Source organism: Ranitomeya variabilis, chromosome 6 (assembly GCF_051348905.1).
Source record: "Ranitomeya variabilis isolate aRanVar5 chromosome 6, aRanVar5.hap1, whole genome shotgun sequence".
Taxonomy (NCBI): Eukaryota; Metazoa; Chordata; class Amphibia; order Anura; family Dendrobatidae; genus Ranitomeya; species Ranitomeya variabilis.
Window position 1 is genome coordinate 32,321,394 of NC_135237.1, and position 18,222 is coordinate 32,339,615.

The 18,222-nt window shown below is 42.3% G+C and overlaps 1 protein-coding gene across 1 annotated transcript in view; it reads right to left on the reverse strand.

The window, feature by feature from the left end:
- Positions 1-2,220: 2,220 nt before the first annotated feature.
- The window catches only part of LOC143781535 (uncharacterized), a 152,648-nt gene continuing 136,646 nt past the window's right edge, over positions 2,221-18,222 (reverse strand). The window contains exons 3-4 of the mRNA XM_077268172.1: positions 13,112-13,179; positions 2,221-2,604 (exon numbers count right to left, since the gene is read on the reverse strand). Coding sequence (XP_077124287.1) covers positions 13,152-13,179 — 28 coding nt within the window. The 3' untranslated portion in view covers positions 2,221-2,604; positions 13,112-13,151. The remainder of the gene's footprint in view (positions 2,605-13,111; positions 13,180-18,222) is intronic.

Below are 18,222 nucleotides of genomic sequence, written 5' to 3' on the forward strand. Positions count from 1 at the left end.
CATAAGAGCTTACACTCTACAGGAGATAGAGAGGACCCCGCTGACCATAAGAGCTTACATTCTACAGGAGAGAGGACCCCGCTGACCATAAGAGCTTACACTCTACAGGAGAGAGGACTCCACTGACCTTAAGAGCTTACACTCTAAAGGAGAGAGAGAGGACCCCACTGACCATAAGAGCTTACACTCTACAGTAGAGAGAGGACCCCACTGATCATAAGAGCTTACACTCTACAGGAGAGAGAGGACCCCACTGACCATAAGAGCTTACACTCTACAGGAGATAGAGAGGACCCCGCTGACCATAAGAGCTTACATTCTACAGGAGAGAGGACCCCGCTGACCATAAGAGCTTACACTCTACAGGAGAGAGGACTCCACTGACCTTAAGAGCTTACACTCTAAAGGAGAGAGAGAGGACCCCACTGACCATAAGATCTTACACTCTACAGGAGAGAGAGAGGACCCCACTGACCATAAGAGCTTACACTCTACAGGAGAGAGAGGACCCCACTGATCATAAGAGCTTACACTCTACAGGAGAGAGAGAGGACCCCACTGACCATAAGAGCTTACACTCTACAGTAGAGAGAGGACCCCACTGATCATAAGAGCTTACACTCTACAGGAGAGAGAGGACCCCACTGATCATAAGAGTTTACACTCTACAAGAGAGAGAGAGGACCCCACTGACCATAAGAGCTTACACTCTACAGGAGAGAGGACTCCACTGACCTTAAGAGCTTACACTCTACAGGAGAGAGAGAGGACCCCACTGACCATAAGAGCTTACACTCTACAGGAGAGACTTACCCAATGACTCTGGAGATGGAAAATAACTCTGTTGTACAAACTGTGCCCCACTGGAACCACAAGGTGTAATAATCCGCTAGATATGATTGCTGCAGGGCATTTTGGGGAAGCCATGCAAAAATGCGACATGACATTAGCTTTCTCACCTTCAATGTTTCAGCAGCGTGGGAAATCATTCCAGGCAAGTTTTTTTTTTTTTTTTGCAAACCATGAATTGAGGCTCAAAATGTTTGAATTCGAGTAAAGCCCCGAATTTTAGGAAATTCGACTCAAACTCAGTCTTTCACGGTTCAATCCGCTGACCTCTAAAAGACATGTCACTACTTTACCAGATGCGAGTAATCTTTTACTGCCAGAGTCTGGGTCCATGAGAAGACCCCAGGTCTCATGAGGCCAATGAAAGAATGCACCCCAGAAGGGGGCACTCTCCACCCTCACTGTGTGCCCCTATTTTCTGATGGTGCCCTCTTTGTCTATGACCTGGAGTATTCATTTTCTGCAGGAGATCATTTTTGCAGTATGTGGGCATTTGGAGAATGTGACATGTATTTTTCACATATATTAACCAAAATGACTTCTTCCTTTCAACACGCGGGGCGCCTCATCTGGAAAACATCTGGATGCCTCATGATACGAGAGACACATAAATCGTTGGACATACGGTTTTCCAGTGAAGATGAAATCGGAGGAATTTATTGAATGTCTCCCACAAATTTACAAACATTCCTTCTACTTTCCGAGGTCCATGACCTCATAGGAGTTCATTTTTATTTTGTTTAGCGGGCTCTCTGATATGCGCGAGGCGCGCATTTCTGAGAATTCACCGATAAGAAAGAAAATGAAAAAATTATTACAACATTATTCAGGAAAATTGGCACAAAAACTTGTGCAAAGGGAAAAGGGAGGAAGGAGTATCACAACTTTTTTTCTTTAATTTGGACTATGCCTGAGTTTTTGTCACACTTTTTTTCAGGTGAAAAACATGTTGGGTGTACGAACTCTAGAAGTGTTTTACACACTAGGATTCCTATTCATTCAAGCTTTGATGCCAGAATTCTGGTGTAAAAAGTTTGAAAAATTCAAAAATGAAGAAGCAACTCAAAGCTGCACCAAAATGTTACGGAATTTTGAAGTCAGTTTCTCCCAGCTCGGACAAAATAGAAAGAGCTGGGGCAGAACGGGGACATGGCTCCCACCGCTCACAAAATTCATAATGGACGGCAGCATTCGCTACGCCCCAAATCTTACTCAAAGGATTAGTGGCAAGTCACGATCAGAGGTGTAAGTCACTCACTCCAGATTCATGAAGAGGAGTACGCCTTTTCATGAATTAGGAGCATCTGATTCTAGCACGCCCCTAGGTTTTAGGTGTCTTTTTCCCCTTTTTTCCACTTTTTTGTGTTTTGAAATGTAGTCAAAACACTTTTATTACTGCAAATTGTTGCAGTTTTGCAACGTCATAATTGGTTGAGTATTCTCAATGCACAAAAAAAATGCAACAAACTAAAATAAAAAGATGCAGCATGTGTACAATCCAGCTGGGAATAAAAAAAATAAAAATAAAAGAACAAGAAAGAGAGGGTGTACATAATTTCTATCAGTGGCTAAATAATAGATAAGCAGTAACTTTATGAACAGTTTTATTACCTATGTTAATCCAGAAGACATTTCACGCTGAGTAAATATGTCATGTAATCGACTCCCTGGGAGTTTTCTGTCGTCCCTCATCATCATCATCATCATCATGGATATTATTCTCATTTCTATGGAGGATTATTATATCATCATGGGCTAAAAATGAAAAATAGATGAAATGATTTCCATTAAGGTTTCGGCCTCTTGTGATTCAGAAATGATGTTTTCTCCGATCTTAATGGAGACATGGAATCAATTTCCTGATCCAAAGAAAGAATCGGATGAGATCTCCGTATGGAGGGGTAACTCATTGTAACCATCACCCCCATCGTGCTGACTAATCTACGTCCATATTTATTGCTCCCCCAAAACTTGTCCAGTCCATTCACATTAAAAGCATTGGTCATCTGTAAAAGTATTGTGCGCCAATAATATTTTATTGATTAAATACCACTGATCTAATAATAAAACTAAAATAAAAAAAAAAAAAACAAGAAACAATACAGAAAGAAACATTGATAAAAAGAAATATCTTCTGGTTTTGTGTGTACAGCTTCTCTCCAGACCTATGCGTCTCCACGGTGACAGACTACAAACAAACTCTGTGTGTAGTCTGATTTTGAAGTCGTATGTTCCTCTTTACTCTCTGTCCCCAGAGAATTTTGGGGGAAAAAGGCACAAAAGTTAATATATCTAATAATTAAAGGGGTGTTCCCAGAACCATAACTTGTTATGTATGATTGCTGGGGGTCCCATGTTTAGTCATATGCCCGGCTCAAACTAGGGGCACAGAACTCTCAGGGGTGAAACCCCAAACAAGGGCATTGCCAGGGCTGAGAACTGCCAGTCCTGGTGATGCCAGGTGTCGGAACACCTTCCATCTGATATTGATGACCTATCCTGTCCCAGTAGGTCATTAATATCATAGCAATGAAACGCCCCTTTTTGTTGTCATTCTGGCAACTCCCTTTAAAACAGACCTCTTTGCTCACCTGACACAACTATTTTAGTAAATTATCATATTGCCTATGAAATAACTATTCTGGAGCCTCTTTTCTTGCACTGTGCATTGTGCCGTTCCTCTGTTACTCCTCCTGGAAGTTATTTATTATTATTTATTCTTTAATTATCCTCAAATCTCAGTGTGTGATTTCGCAACCCATGCTTTAAGGGGTTGTCCATCTTTGTGGACCATTTTTTTCTTGCCTAATTGCATGCATTTATGGCTAATTATCATTTTTAGCATTGGGTCTGATTAAAAATGTTGCACCTTTTGCCATCTATATACTCTGCATTACACCCTCTATTGCTGGCCGAACAAAGAGTTAACTTAGAATCAGTCAGTGACTTCATTCTGAAGAGCCAATGGGAAAGCTTTTTGGGTTTAATTATGCAAATTGTCTCTTCAGAGAGGAAGAGGATTAGAACTCCAGCGCCATCTATGGGAAGTAGCAATCCTAACAGTCAATGTCGACCCTTTAGCGAACCTTGTCACATGACTTCCAGATCTCAGTTTGCGGACGCTGTGTTTTGAGCTACTGACCCTTGAATTGGGTTTAATTACAAATGTTGCACATTTTACCTTCCATAAGCTCTGTATTACACCGTCTATTGCTAACTGCAGAATGAGTTAACTTAGAATCCACCAGTGAGTTCATTCTGACTTTGCAATAAGAAAGTTTCTAACTCTTACCTCTCTTTTTCTTTTAGCTGCTCTCAGATGATTTACAATATGACTACAGGTCACATCAAAAGTTGAACATGCCGGTAACCAAAAAGTCTGTAAAAACCAAACTGCAAAATATTTAATGCAACCAAATTCTAAAATGATTTTTAGTGCCAAACACGTACATTTAAGTAAGTATACATTTAACGTGGACCACCCCTTTAAATCCAAGAATGTGACTGGTAAAAAGCCATAATTATTCCAGTAGGCAGAGTGTAGAATAATTCATGTATAAAATGGAAAACTGTCTTTCTGTGTCCGACATGGCACTGAGAATGAAGCTCTGAGTTTCATGATGAAGCGACTCGCTTTCTGAAAAGCAAAACTATTGCTCCTTGGGAAATTATTTTTGCTTCCTTTTAACATTTAGATGAACTAATCTTCTCCGGAGCATAATTCTCCTGGGTTACAGATCCACGGACAAAACAAGTTCAGGCGCTGCACGGGAAATAGGACCAAAAATGATGATGTTCCCGGTACGGTAATCATTGCTCTGCGGAGACAAGAGAATATCGGTGATGTCATAAGAAATTCTATATACATCTGTCTGAATCATTTTTTTTCTAGTAGGTTAATAAATATGGCACGATATAATTGCCATCAATTCATAATTCCGTGCCTAGATCCCTAGAGAGATATTGAAGAGATACTTAAGAACGGCAGCATGTAACCTACGACTCTTGGAATGTTGGAAGTTGCTGTTTATACAGATGTAGCAGCCGCCAACACGACACCTGCAATGCAATGCTATACTGTAATGACTGCGATATTTGCTTACTGTACCGATGATGATTCTAAGTAAATAAGAATGGCTGCACTGTGCAAATACTGCAGAGGGTGACGTTGCGCAACACAGTGCATGGCGGTGCACTACACTATTAATGTAGCACAGCAGATATCATGTTGGCAGCTTTTTATATAATGTAAAAATCTCTCCAAATCCGAGAAAAACAGATCACACTCTGATCAGAATACAATCAGAGTGTGACTAGCATCAATTTTATCAGATATGGGGAAAACGGTCATGTGACCCTAGCCTTATAGGTATTACAGATCTAGCAAAGGTTTCCTTCACTAAAAAAAATAGCGCTGGAATATCATAGCACGAAAAATATAACTCTAGCAAAAATTTCAATTCTGCCAACATTCTTTTTTTTGCCACTCATGACACCCAGCCCTTATCTGTTTTCTTTGTTCCGGTCACCAGTGCAGACTTCGATGTGTCATCGTCAGCGCTTTCCAGCGAGCAGCATTCATGACATCTCCTGCATGACACCATGACGTGCATCGCGCCTCGTCATAAAATCATGAAGGAGACGTCGAAAATGCTGGGCTCCAGAGACATGCCAAATATGTCCAAGTGAAGGCCACACCAATGACCAGAGAGAAAAAGACAACTGGACCAGAGTGAAGGGTGAAGGGACTATAATATTTTGACTTTTTTTTACATATGTTTAGCTGTACAGCAGAGTGAAGTTAGTCAGGAGACACGCTTTATATGCAGCATAGCTAAGACAGAGATGGGTTAGACAGGAAACAGCAGATCCCAGAGGTACAGCAGGATAGGATTAATCAAGAGGCACACTTGGGGTATTCCAGCAGAGCACCGTTGTATGGCAGAGCTGGGTTAGTCAGGAGGCACACTTCGGTGCATGCAGCAGAGGCCAGCAGTACAGCAGAGCTGGATTAGTCACAAAGACACACTTGGGTTATTTGCAGTAGAGCCAAGTGGTATAGCAGATTTGAGTTTGTCAGCAGATAGCAGAGCCCAGCAGTATAGCAGAGCTGAGTTTGTCATGAGACACATAGAGACAAGATTACATCCAAACAAAATTGCAATAGCCAGGTCAAATCAATATTATAATATTCAAACTGATTAAATAATTGTAAGAAAGTATCTAAATGGATCTAAAAAAAAAAACATAACTGAAAAGGTATATGGTACACATGCTTGTAAATATTGGAAGTGAGTTTAGAGACATACTGTATGCTTGGTTCAGATCTGGGTATAAAAATGGCGCTTAGTTTTTCATAAAAATACCAATGCAAAAAACAATAAAAAGAGTCCGCAGGTCAAGAGGATCTATGTAATATGGAAGTTTTCTATCAGACACTAGTAGATTTCACTAATTCATGATTAGCAATCACTGTTCGTAAATCGTAATAGTTTGAAAGTTTTTTGTGTTTTTTTACAGTTTGAAAGGAGGTGGCAGCATGTCACACTCACAACCTCAGCACTAGCCACTTTGTAAGTACACCTTCAAACTATTGTGTCCCCCTTATTTCCTTGTAGATTGTGAGCTTGTGTGGAATTTATTGTCCTGACATGTCCTCGCTTAATCGTAAAGTGTTGCGGAATCTGTTGGTGCTAAATAAAATAAAATGATATATAATATATAATTATTATGCAGTAGTACTGCTGCCAGTCTTTCTGTGACATTGATGTAAGATGTCACTTTCTGGCCTTCACACGAATCCTTCTACGTGTAGTAATCTCCATTTAGATCTACAATCAATATATATGAATTTTGATGCTTGTAAACTCTTCACCTTCACATTAAGCAATGGATGAATGTGACTGCAGATGGCACAAGTCCCGGCTAAGGATTTATCTTTACAATTTCACTTTGAAAACTTTGCAAACTTTGATTGTCTGTCGGTATTCAGAGAAGCCGAGGCGGCGGACGTCTTGTCAAGATGACGGAACTTTCCTGACATTCCATTCATGTAGCTGAGCAGGAGATTACAAGCCTCTCAATATCATTGTTATGGGTCTTGTTTAAGTGTCACCCAGCCATCAGCTCTCCTCCCCACATCTTTTCCCGGCAGCCAAGTCATTTAGTATGTCTTGGAAACTGAATGTCATGGCTGTGTAGACTTATGTAGACGGGTGAATGTAACACTCTCTGCAAGGCTAGTTTCACACAACATTTTTTCCACATCTGAGAAAATCCGTTAAATCATGAGTTGCCATCGTCTAATCTGTGGTTAGGTGTCACACTTTGATGGTCTTAAGCAGGGGTGTAGCTAGAGCTTTTGCCGCCCGGGGCTGTTCCCGAGTTTGGCGCCCCCCCCCCAGCTAGTGTATAGGTAATTCAGTGATCACCGGTGACATTATACACAGGAGCTCTGTATATAGTATACAGTGTATAGTGTCAGTGTATAGGTAACACTGACTCACCAGTGACGTCTCTAGGTGAAGTCCTTCATCTTTCATCCCGCACAGACCACCATCACTTCATCCAGCCAGGACTCGTTTCTGCAGGAAATAACAGTTATCTCGAGTTCCACTTGTATAACACATTACTTAATTTTCCCAACTTCTACATTACACCACATGAAGAAGGCGACATAGTGTCAATCTACACAGTAATAGGACCGCCCCTCCATTTAAAACAATGTACTCAAAAAATAAAATAAATACATCACTGCAGTAATAATATCCCTTAATTAGCCCCTATGGTAATAATATTCGCCATCCTAGCCCCCGTGTGTCTCATTCCTGGCGTCTGCCATATGTTCTCCCATCCTGCCCTAATGAGTATCCATTCTGCCCCATATGATCTCCCCATCCTGCCCCATCTGTCTCCATCGTATCCATCCTGCCCCATGATCCTGCCCCATCTGTCTCCAATCCTGCCTCCAGTGTCTCCAATCATGCCCGTATCACCATTCTGCCCCGTCTCCAATCATGCCCCCATTTCTGCAATCATGCCCCCTGCATCTCAATTCTGCCCCATCTGTTTCCAATCCTGCCCCATCTGTTTCCAATCCTGCCCCATCTGTCTCCAGTCATGCCGCCATGTCTGTCATCCTGCCCCATGTGTCTCCAATCATGCCCCGTTTCTCCATTTTGCCCCTATGTCCAGCAATCTGCCCCAGTGTCCAGCTTTCTGCCCCAGTGTCCAGCTTTCTGCCCCAGTGTCCAGCTTTCTGCATCAGTGTCCAGCATTGTGCCCCAATGTCCAGCTTTCTGCCCATGTCCAGCTTTCTGCCCGTGCCCAGCTTTATGCCCCTGTGTGCAGCTTTCTGCCCCGTGTGCCGCATTCTGCCCCAATGTCCAGCTTTCTGCCCCAGTGTCCAGCTTTCTGCCCCTGTGTCCAGCTTTCTGCATCAGTGTCCAGCATTCTGCCCCAATGTCCAGCGTTCTGCCCCTGTGTCCAGCTTTCTGCCCGTGTCCAGCGTTCTGCCTCTGTGTGCAGCATTCTGCCCCAATGTCCAGCTTTCTGCCCCAGTGTCCAGCATTCTGCCCCAATGTCCAGCTTTCTGCCCGTGTCCAGCTTTCTGCCCCAATGTCCAGCTTTCTGCCCCCGTGTCCAGCTTTCTGCCCGTGTCCAGCTTTCTGCCCCAATGTCCAGCTTTCTGCCCCCGTGTCCAGCTTTCTGCCCATTTCCAGCTCTCTGCCCCTGTGTGCAGCATTCTGCCCCAATGTCCAGCTTTCTGCCCCCGTGTCCAGCTTTCTGCCCGTGTCCAGCGTTCTGCCCCTGTGTGCAGCGTTCTGCTCCAATGTCCAGCTTTCTGCCCCTGTGTCCAGCTTTCTGCCCCTGTCCAGCTTTCTGCCCGTGTCCAGCTTTCTGCCCGTGTCCAGCTTTCTGCCCCTGTGTCCAGCTTTCTGCCCCTGTGTCCAGCTTTCTGCCCCCCGTGTCCAGCTTTCTGCCCGTGTCCAGCTTTCTGCCCCCCTGTGTCCAGCTTTCTGCCCTCCTGTGTCCAGCTTTCTGCCCCCCCTGTGTCCAGCTTTCTGCCCTGGGCCCCCCGGATCGCTGCTCTCAGTAAAAAAAAAACAAAAAAACAAGTTCTGCTTACCTGCCGCGCTCCTGCTCTCTCCATGCAGCTGAAGCGTGCACTTGCCGGCGACTGACAATGACGTCAGACGCCGGCGACATGCACGCTGCGGCTGACGTCAGCTGCCAGCCTCAGATTGGCTGGCGGCTGTTAACTATTGACGTGCGGGCGTGGGCCCGCACGTCAATAGCGTTAAACAGCTGCAGCGCCGGCCGCCGTTAAGGGCCCGGTTCAGCCTGCGGCTGCCGGTAGGGGCCCGGTGAGCCCCCTCTGCCCACCGGGCCCCATACACCAGTCACGGCTGTAATGCCCTGATGGCGGCCCTGGGTGACCCACCCCCGCATTGTGCGGCCCGGGGCGGCCCGCCCCCCCGCACCCCCCTTCCTACGCCTCAAACTATCCCTGGAACTGGGACCCTAACGATCCCTGTAAAAGGTCGAAATTTCTACGAGATACAGAAGATTATCAACAAAACAGGGTCTACCAGTGGAAAGACACGAACCGCTTCTACAGAAACCGGGCCTCCCGAAGCTCCTCCAGCTCAGCAGACAGCACACGTGGCTCCTCAAATACCCTAACCAGTACCACTTTTTTTAGGACCAAATCAGGGCCGACAAAAAGGAAGACGCGACGGGGTGGCCAGTGCCGCAGGGGACACCAGGACCAATGTGACATTGCGATCACATGTAGATAGCCTCCACTAGTGAGCAATATTTCATCTAAGAACCTCAACCCTGACCAACTGTCCCTCCTACAAAAGGGTTTGTCATTTTGCCCCTCATATAGACACAACTCCTTTGAGTTAGATATGGTCTGCAGAGGTTTTATCGCAATTTACGTCATCGGGCACATTTTTCCAAACAAACGTTAAATCCTGAACCACCCACCTCGGCTTCTCCGACCCTACTTACCTTGAAACAGTTGGGCCTTCGCAACTCTAGTTCACACATGCCCCCCAAAGATAATCATACGGTCGAAACTTTCATCTCACTTGTAGAGAAGGATATTGACAAATTGAATAGGGAAATCCTTCAAGGCAGATTACATTTTCATCCCAATTTATCAGGGTCCGAAAGGACAGCCCTTGAACAATTGTCAGCAGATAAATCATTGATAGTCAAACCAGCAGACAAAGGGGGTGCTGTGGTTATTATGGATAAGCAGGATTACAGACATTGGAACCCAAAGGACTCAATAGGGACTACGATACCTCGAGTTTTCTGTGAAGAATGTTTTCTTACAGCATATACTAATGGTTCATATTGTCTGATTGTATATTCAAGGATGGTGTGTCCTAGCTCAGTTTTTGACTACTTATTGAAAGTATAATTTTTCTTTCGAATACGTAATATTTTGCGTAGCTTCTTTTAACTGTATGTGTGTTTCCTGTAATAACTGACATTAATTGTATTGCTCCTTTATTTCTCTTTAGAACCGTTGATCTTCACCTTGTCTCACAACACTCACTTCACTGCGCACTCTGGTATAGTATATTGCTGCATTCCGAATCTGAGACGGGCTATGTTTAACCACTCCTTCCTTCCCTATAGAAATTGTTATTTCCTATATTGGATTATAGTCCAAACTTACGAGGGTTAAATCTAACCGGAGGGTCCATTATACTAGAATTTATATTGCAGCATAACATTTCCTTACCATTAGATTAGGGTCCACACTGTATAGGGTTAAAACTGACCTGGATATTCAATATAATATGGTTCCCATTAAAATAAAATAATCCCCCCAGCCAAAAGGTCCTAATATCTCCTCGCTATGTTCAGCACTATTTTACACACAGTGCTGGTCCGGATCTTCTTTCATGCTGCACTGGTGGTATGGAGCAGAACACAGATAAGTCACATGATCACGATCCGGTCACGTGACATACCCCTAGTCCCTGCCCCTTTATAACCAGCATGGCAGGCCGCATGCACAGTGCGTCTCTCTGAGCGGCTTCCGCCGTACTCCACATGCCCTGACATCCACAGGATCTCCCATTGCATCCAGGTAATCCCCACAGCGCCCTAATACAATCCAGCGCCATGTAAGCACTGTTGTGTTTTGTTTTTTTCCCCTCCACGTTCACACAGAGCAATGCAGGTATCCTGACATCTATTTGCCACAATTACTTTGTGCCTTGCCTTCCATATGGACATATATTGGAGCAACTTAATTGCCCACCACCACTAGTATCTATCCCGTCTATGGCTCCCACTATATGGCATTGTATCCTGCTATTCACCATGTTATCTGGGTACACCACCATTTAATAACTCTGTACTGTACTCCTGAATAAGTTTTGTGCCATGACAGCATAGACCTGTGGAGCTGGCCACCTCTACCTACGTTCTTGCCACCCTAGGATATAACATTAGGCATCCGAGTTTTAATATTAACCTCTTCTTATTCCTCTTATCTCCCAGGCCAGCTGAATAATCCAGTTGGAACCAACACTGACCCTATATGCGCTTTACCTACTATACCAGGTCTCTATGGACTACCTTTTTCTATGTTCATTGTATCACCGGTATCGTTTCACCATAGCACTCATTGTTTTATCTCCATCTGTGTAATTCTACTTTTATACAATTTTGTCTCCTTGATGAGAATCCAGCTCTAGCCTCCAGCACACTGGGTACTGCTGTGCCTCACTACCTTTGGGAACTTTTTTGCGATTATTTTCTCTACTCTTCGAATGAGACATACTACGTTTTCGTCTGTGTTTTATTTTTTGTTTTTTTTTTACTTTATTTTCCATGTACTGATATGTTATGATATTTTATTTTCCTGTTTTGTGTGATGATTCACTTATGTATATCTTTTCAATTTTTTCCATACCAGTAAAATTGTTCTGATGAAGGTCCGAATGTGGACTGAAAACATTCAAACTTATATCTTTGTGGATGCACATTAAAGGATCTTCTTCTTTACACCAAATTTCTTCTTGAGTACCAAGTTTTTTTCTTATTTTGGATCCCTGTAACAGAGGTACTCTTGAAGGTAGAGATGCCTGGGTCTCCAGCCTTACTATGCTGCTGTTAAACCCTACTCTGTTCCCTCTACCACCTCATGAGACACGGGACAGAAATGTAAAGTAAACAAGACTCAAAATCAGATCAGAATCAGTGTGATCAAATTGTGAACCAATTTTCTAGGATGAGAATTAAAAGAAAAAGTCTGTCCGTGAAAATTGTACTGCACTCAAATGTCACCAATGGACATGAATTGGCGAGTGCGATCCGATTATCAGAGTCAAATTGTGCAAGCTGTGATTTTTGTTCTTGGACTGACTCGGTATGAAGAAGAAATCCGACCTGTGCATAGCCCCATAGAATGACATAGGTATGACGGATAGCAATCGTCCAAGTTATGCCATTCTCTGCACAAGCCCTATAGTCATCAGTTGTGGGCGGTTTCAGTTTGTTACCTATTTTTCCAAGTGAGTCACTACACTATCATAACAGTTAAAAATTGATTTGCTCATCTCTAATTACTGAATATTTAGGACCACCGGACCTGATTGGATCCCCTTGACCTCTGGACTACATAGCAGATCACATGTCCATGGTTCTTCCAGATATATAGGCCAATACTGATATCACAATTAGCTCTAAATGTAAAAACCTCAAGAATACAATCCTGATCCTGCATGCTGGAAGTTGTAGTTTTGGAACAGCTAGAGAGCCACTTATTGGAGACCATTACCCCAAATTCTATTAATGATCAACAAGAAGCTCAACCACACGGCCACTGCAAGACACAGCGGGCAATAACCACTCAGAGACGAGAGCAGAGGACAATTACCACCAGCACGTTAGACGATATAAGGCATAAAATGTTCACATACTGTAGGTTCTCTCGTTACAATTTGCATTTCATGTTCGTTACTACAAATTCTATTTTAAGCATTTATAATATATTCTCCCCGCAGAAGATTATCCTTCTCATTATGGCTTCGTAATATCTGCCGCTTATTTTCTTGCAGATACCGTTTTTTCTTAGTCTCTGTAAAATATATGATCTGTATTCATGGCACATATCTCCAGCTGGAAAACTGGTGTTCCCCAGCGAACAGTTTTCAGTTTTTCTTAAATAATACAATCGTTAGAAAATAAACGTTCCAATATTCATAAGATAATCGTCAAAGTACCCTACCATTTTTTTCTTGATCCACCAACAATCTGATGTCATGTGTTCATAGTAATGGTCCGTCAATATCTTCCCTTTGGAGAAATAAGGATCAAACATTTTAGATTTTTTTATACATCATTTGTATCCCTTAATATAAGTGGTTTCGGCAAACCCCTGACCTTTCGTGCAGCAAAATAATCCATAACGACAGAGACCACCAGAACAGCGGCATTGCTGTCTCATTAAGGGCATTTAAAAAGGAAGTAATTATTATTTTTTTTATTATAACATGCCCTAATTTTACACAATATTTATACTTTTTACAACCTGGACAGCCCCTTTAATACAGTATAACTATAATTTGGTGTTAGCTACAATTTTCTGATACTGAGAGCACAATTTTATGACATATATGTAAAAAATAAGTAATGCTATGACTAAGGTTTGGGCAGCAGGACAGGGATAAATAGCAAAAGGCTTTTTGATTTTAAATTAAATACAATTTTATATAACTACTAGATGGTGGCCCGATTCTAACGCATCGGGTATTCTAGAATATGCTATTGCCCAGCCACATAGTATATTGCCCAGCCACATAGTATACTGCCCAGCCACATAGTATACTGGCCAGCCACATAGTATATTGCCCAGCCACATAGCATACTGCCCAGCCACGTAGTATACTGCCCAGCCACATAGTATACTGCCCAGCCACATAGTATACTGCCCAGCCATGTAGTATACTGCCCAGCCACGTAGTATATTGCCCAGCCACGTAGTATACTGCCCAGCCATAGTATACTGCCCAGCCACATAGTATACTGCCCAGCCACGTAGTATACTGCCCAGCCACATAGTATACTGCCCAGCCACATAGTATATTGCCCAGCCACGTAGTATACTGCCCAGCCACATAGTATACTGCCCAGCCACATAGTATACTGCCCAGCCACGTAGTATACTGCCCAGCTGTAGTATACTGCCCAGCCATAGTATACTGCCCAGCCACATAGTATATTGCCCAGCCACGTAGTATACTGCCCAGCCACATAGTATACTGCCCAGCCACATAGTATACTGCCCAGCCACATAGTATACTGCCCAGCCACGTAGTATACTGCCCAGCCATAGTATACTGCCCAGCCACATAGTATATTGCCCAGCCACGTAGTATACTGCCCAGCCACATAGTATACTGCCCAGCCACATAGTATACTGCCCAGCCACATAGTATACTGCCCAGCCACATAGTATACTGCCCAGCCACATAGTATACTGCCCAGCCACGTAGTATACTGCCCAGCCATAGTATACTGCCCAGCCACATAGTATATTGCCCAGCCACGTAGTATATTGCCCAGCCACGTAGTATATTGCCCAGCCACATAGTATACTGCCCAGCCACATAGTATACTGCCCAGCCACGTAGTATATTGCCCAGCCACGTAGTATACTGCCCAGCCACATAGTATACTGCCCAGCCACATAGTATATTGCCCAGCCACGTAGTATACTGCCCAGCCACGTAGTATACTGCCCAGCCACGTAGTATACTGCCCAGCCACGTAGTATATTGCCCAGCCACGTAGTATACTGCCCAGCCACATAGTATACTGCCCAGCCACATAGTATACTGCCCAGCCACATAGTATACTGCCCAGCCACGTAGTATACTGCCCAGCCACATAGTACAAGGGACCAACACTATGGAAAACCAAAGAAAAATTCCCGGACCATAGAGATAATGATATAAAATTGTCTTTATTAATACAATTGACAGTAGTGTAATAGTTAAAACAATAAAACATATATATATGTGCACACAAAAAAATGAAATTTTAACCAGACTGAGAATAGAATGAAATATATATATTATGACCAAAAAAAATCGCCTATTGGACCTAAGGTATATCATAAGGGATGGAATATATACCAAAATACTGCCTTACAAATGGGCAGAAAAGTGCTATAAGTGCTATAAAGTGCTATAAAAATATAAACATAAAAATTGTGCAAATATGCAAAAGAATATATGACATGAAAAAAAGGGGGGGGTAAAATTGTGCAGCAAAATGTATCCATACAAAAGGTATCAAAAGGTATCAACCCAATCCATTATTTTCCATATAGGAATACAGTGCAATGTGAATAGTAATCACATGTTAAAAAACGTGCCATTGGGGTAAAGTGTGAGCAGGATACATAAAAAGGGGGGGTTGGGGGAATATAAAAAATAGGAGATATACCTTTAAGGTCAGTCTGGTCCAAGTACTGTGCGCACCCCAACTTGGACCAGACTGACCTTAAAGGTATATCTCCTATTTTTTATATTCCCCCAACCCCCCCTTTTTATGTATCCTGCTCACACTTTACCCCAATGGCACGTTTTTTAACATGTGATTACTATTCACATTGCACTGTATTCCTATATGGAAAATAATGGATTGGGTTGATACCTTTTGATACCTTTTGTATGGATACATTTTGCTGCACAATTTTACCCCCCCCCCCTTTTTTTCATGTCATATATTCTTTTGCATATTTGCACAATTTTTATGTTTATATTTTTATAGCACTTTATAGCACTTATAGCACTTTTCTGCCCATTTGTAAGGCAGTATTTTGGTATATATTCCATCCCTTATGATATACCTTAGGTCCAATAGGCGATTTTTTTTGGTCATAATATATATATTTCATTCTATTCTCAGTCTGGTTAAAATTTTATTTTTTTGTGTGCACATATATATATATATTTTATTGTTTTAACTATTACACTACTGTCAATTGTATTAATAAAGACAATTTTATATCATTATCTCTATGGTCCGGGAATTTTTCTTTGGTTTTCCATAGTGTTGGTCCCTTGCACTTTTTGAGTAACTATTTACTCAATTGTTTTTTAGTACACCAGGTAGTTTTATTTTATATATTTTCTTTATTATATTTTTTTATTATTTATATTGATATACATTCTATCCTAAAAGGTGTCACTATTATTTTTTCCAGCCACATAGTATACTGCCCAGCCACATAGTATACTGCCCAGCCACATAGTATACTGCCCAGCCACATAGTATACTGCCCAGCCACATAGTATACTGCCCAGCCACGTAGTATGCATCATATCCTTGTTAAAAAAAAGAATTAAAATAAAAAATAGTTATATACTCACCTTCCAGAGCCTCAGGATCGAAGCAGCCGGTTACCGATGCTCATCGCGCGCTCCGGTCTGAAGATTGCATTGCGGTCTCGCGAGATGATGACGTGGCGGTCTCGCGAGACCGCCCGTCATCATCTCGTGAGATCGTAGCATGGACCGGTTACTGGAGCATTGCGAGCAGGGAAGGCCTGTTGTGGATCCGAGGGGCCGACGGACGGTGAGTATATAACGATTTTTTTTATTATTATTATTTTTAACATTAGATATTTTTACTATTGATGCCACATAGGCAGCATCAATAGTAAAATGTTGGTCACACAGGGTTAATAGCAGCGTTAACCGACCGCAGCATAGCGCGGTCGGTTAACGCTACCATTAACTCTGTGTGAGCGCTGACTGGAGGGGCGTACGGAGCGGGCACTGACTGCGGGGAGGAAGGAGCGGCCATTTTCTTCCGGACTGTGCCCGTCGCTGATTGGTCGCGGCAGCCATGACAGGCAGCTGGCGAGACCAATCAGCGAATGAATAACTGTGACAGACAGACAGAAGGACAGACGGAAGTGACCCTTAGACAATTATATAGTAGATAATTTAGTATCAGTTAAATTGGGGTTTAATTCTAAAATATGTTTTCATTTTTAGTATTTTTTTATATTTATGTTTTTATTACTTACATTAAAAAAAATGTTTTTCACAATTTTCTGTTTTCTGCAGCTTTGCTGTATAGACTGGAACAGGATGAGCAGAGTCATTTCATTACAGGAAGGGAGCCCCCATTATGGCACCACCTCTCTCCTCTCCACCCCCCAAAAAATTACATTGTTCTTTCTTCTATACATTTTTCTTGAGAACAGTTTTCTCCATATCTCCTAGGGGGTCACATAATAGTGAATCGTGGTAGTTATTGGCACAACTATGCCAAATAAAGCGCTGACAATAGACGGTGTCCGTGTGAAAGGACAGGACCTCGGAGAAGTAGAACAATGCTCATCGCCATCTAGTAAAACCAAGGATCCTGAGATGTGATGCAGTGTCCTTGTATGATTTAATCGTACCTTATCTAAAAGGTCACGCACATTGACAATTTCCATGTCCTGAATACTAATAAAAAAAACAAAAAATCTACAAAAGCCCGAAAAAAAGGTGACAAAACAGAGTTTCTTATTACCAGAGAACAATACATATAGATTAGAGAGCAGGTGTCCCTGGAACATGCACTCATATTTAATACATGAACTTATTTGGCAGCTTAAGGTTACAGTACATAAAAATATCTTCCTGCATTAAAGAGTGATAAAAGGAAAGAAAGACATACATATGTAAAATTTGTGTTTTTTGGTGATATTTTCTAGAGAAAATGTAAAATTTGCATAGTATTTTTAGGACCTCGAGGGTCCCTCATTCAGGACTCCCCTCTATGCTTAGACACAATACCTCCCATTGGTGCGGACTCGATCACGGTCACCTTGCAATACTCCATTTTTCCTCTAGGGGCAATGTTTGGCTTGGCGTCAGCTCCCCCTGGTATTTTGAATAGCATACTGTATATTTAAGTAGTGACCCTAAACATGGACCAAGTCAACAAAAAGGAATGATCACTTTAAGATAATCACCTTAACCCCTTCATCACATGACATATGATGAGAGTTCACATGCTTTAATGTCCAATCCATCATAATAAAAAATAAATGAATCTGATAGGTAAACGGCATAAAAAAATAACAATTGATAAGCTAGAATTATGGTTTTTCGTGGTCAATGCAATGAAATGCAAAAGGAGGCATTCAAAACATCGTATCGACCTAAAAGTGGTATCAGTAAAACCATCAGCTCAGGGTGCAAAAAGTAAGTCCTCACCCAGCCCCAGATCCTGAAAAATGAAACTCTACGGTTCTCGGAAAATGGCAACAAAAGCAAAAAAAAACAACCTAATTTTCATACAAATTTCTGATTTTTTTCACCACTTAAATAA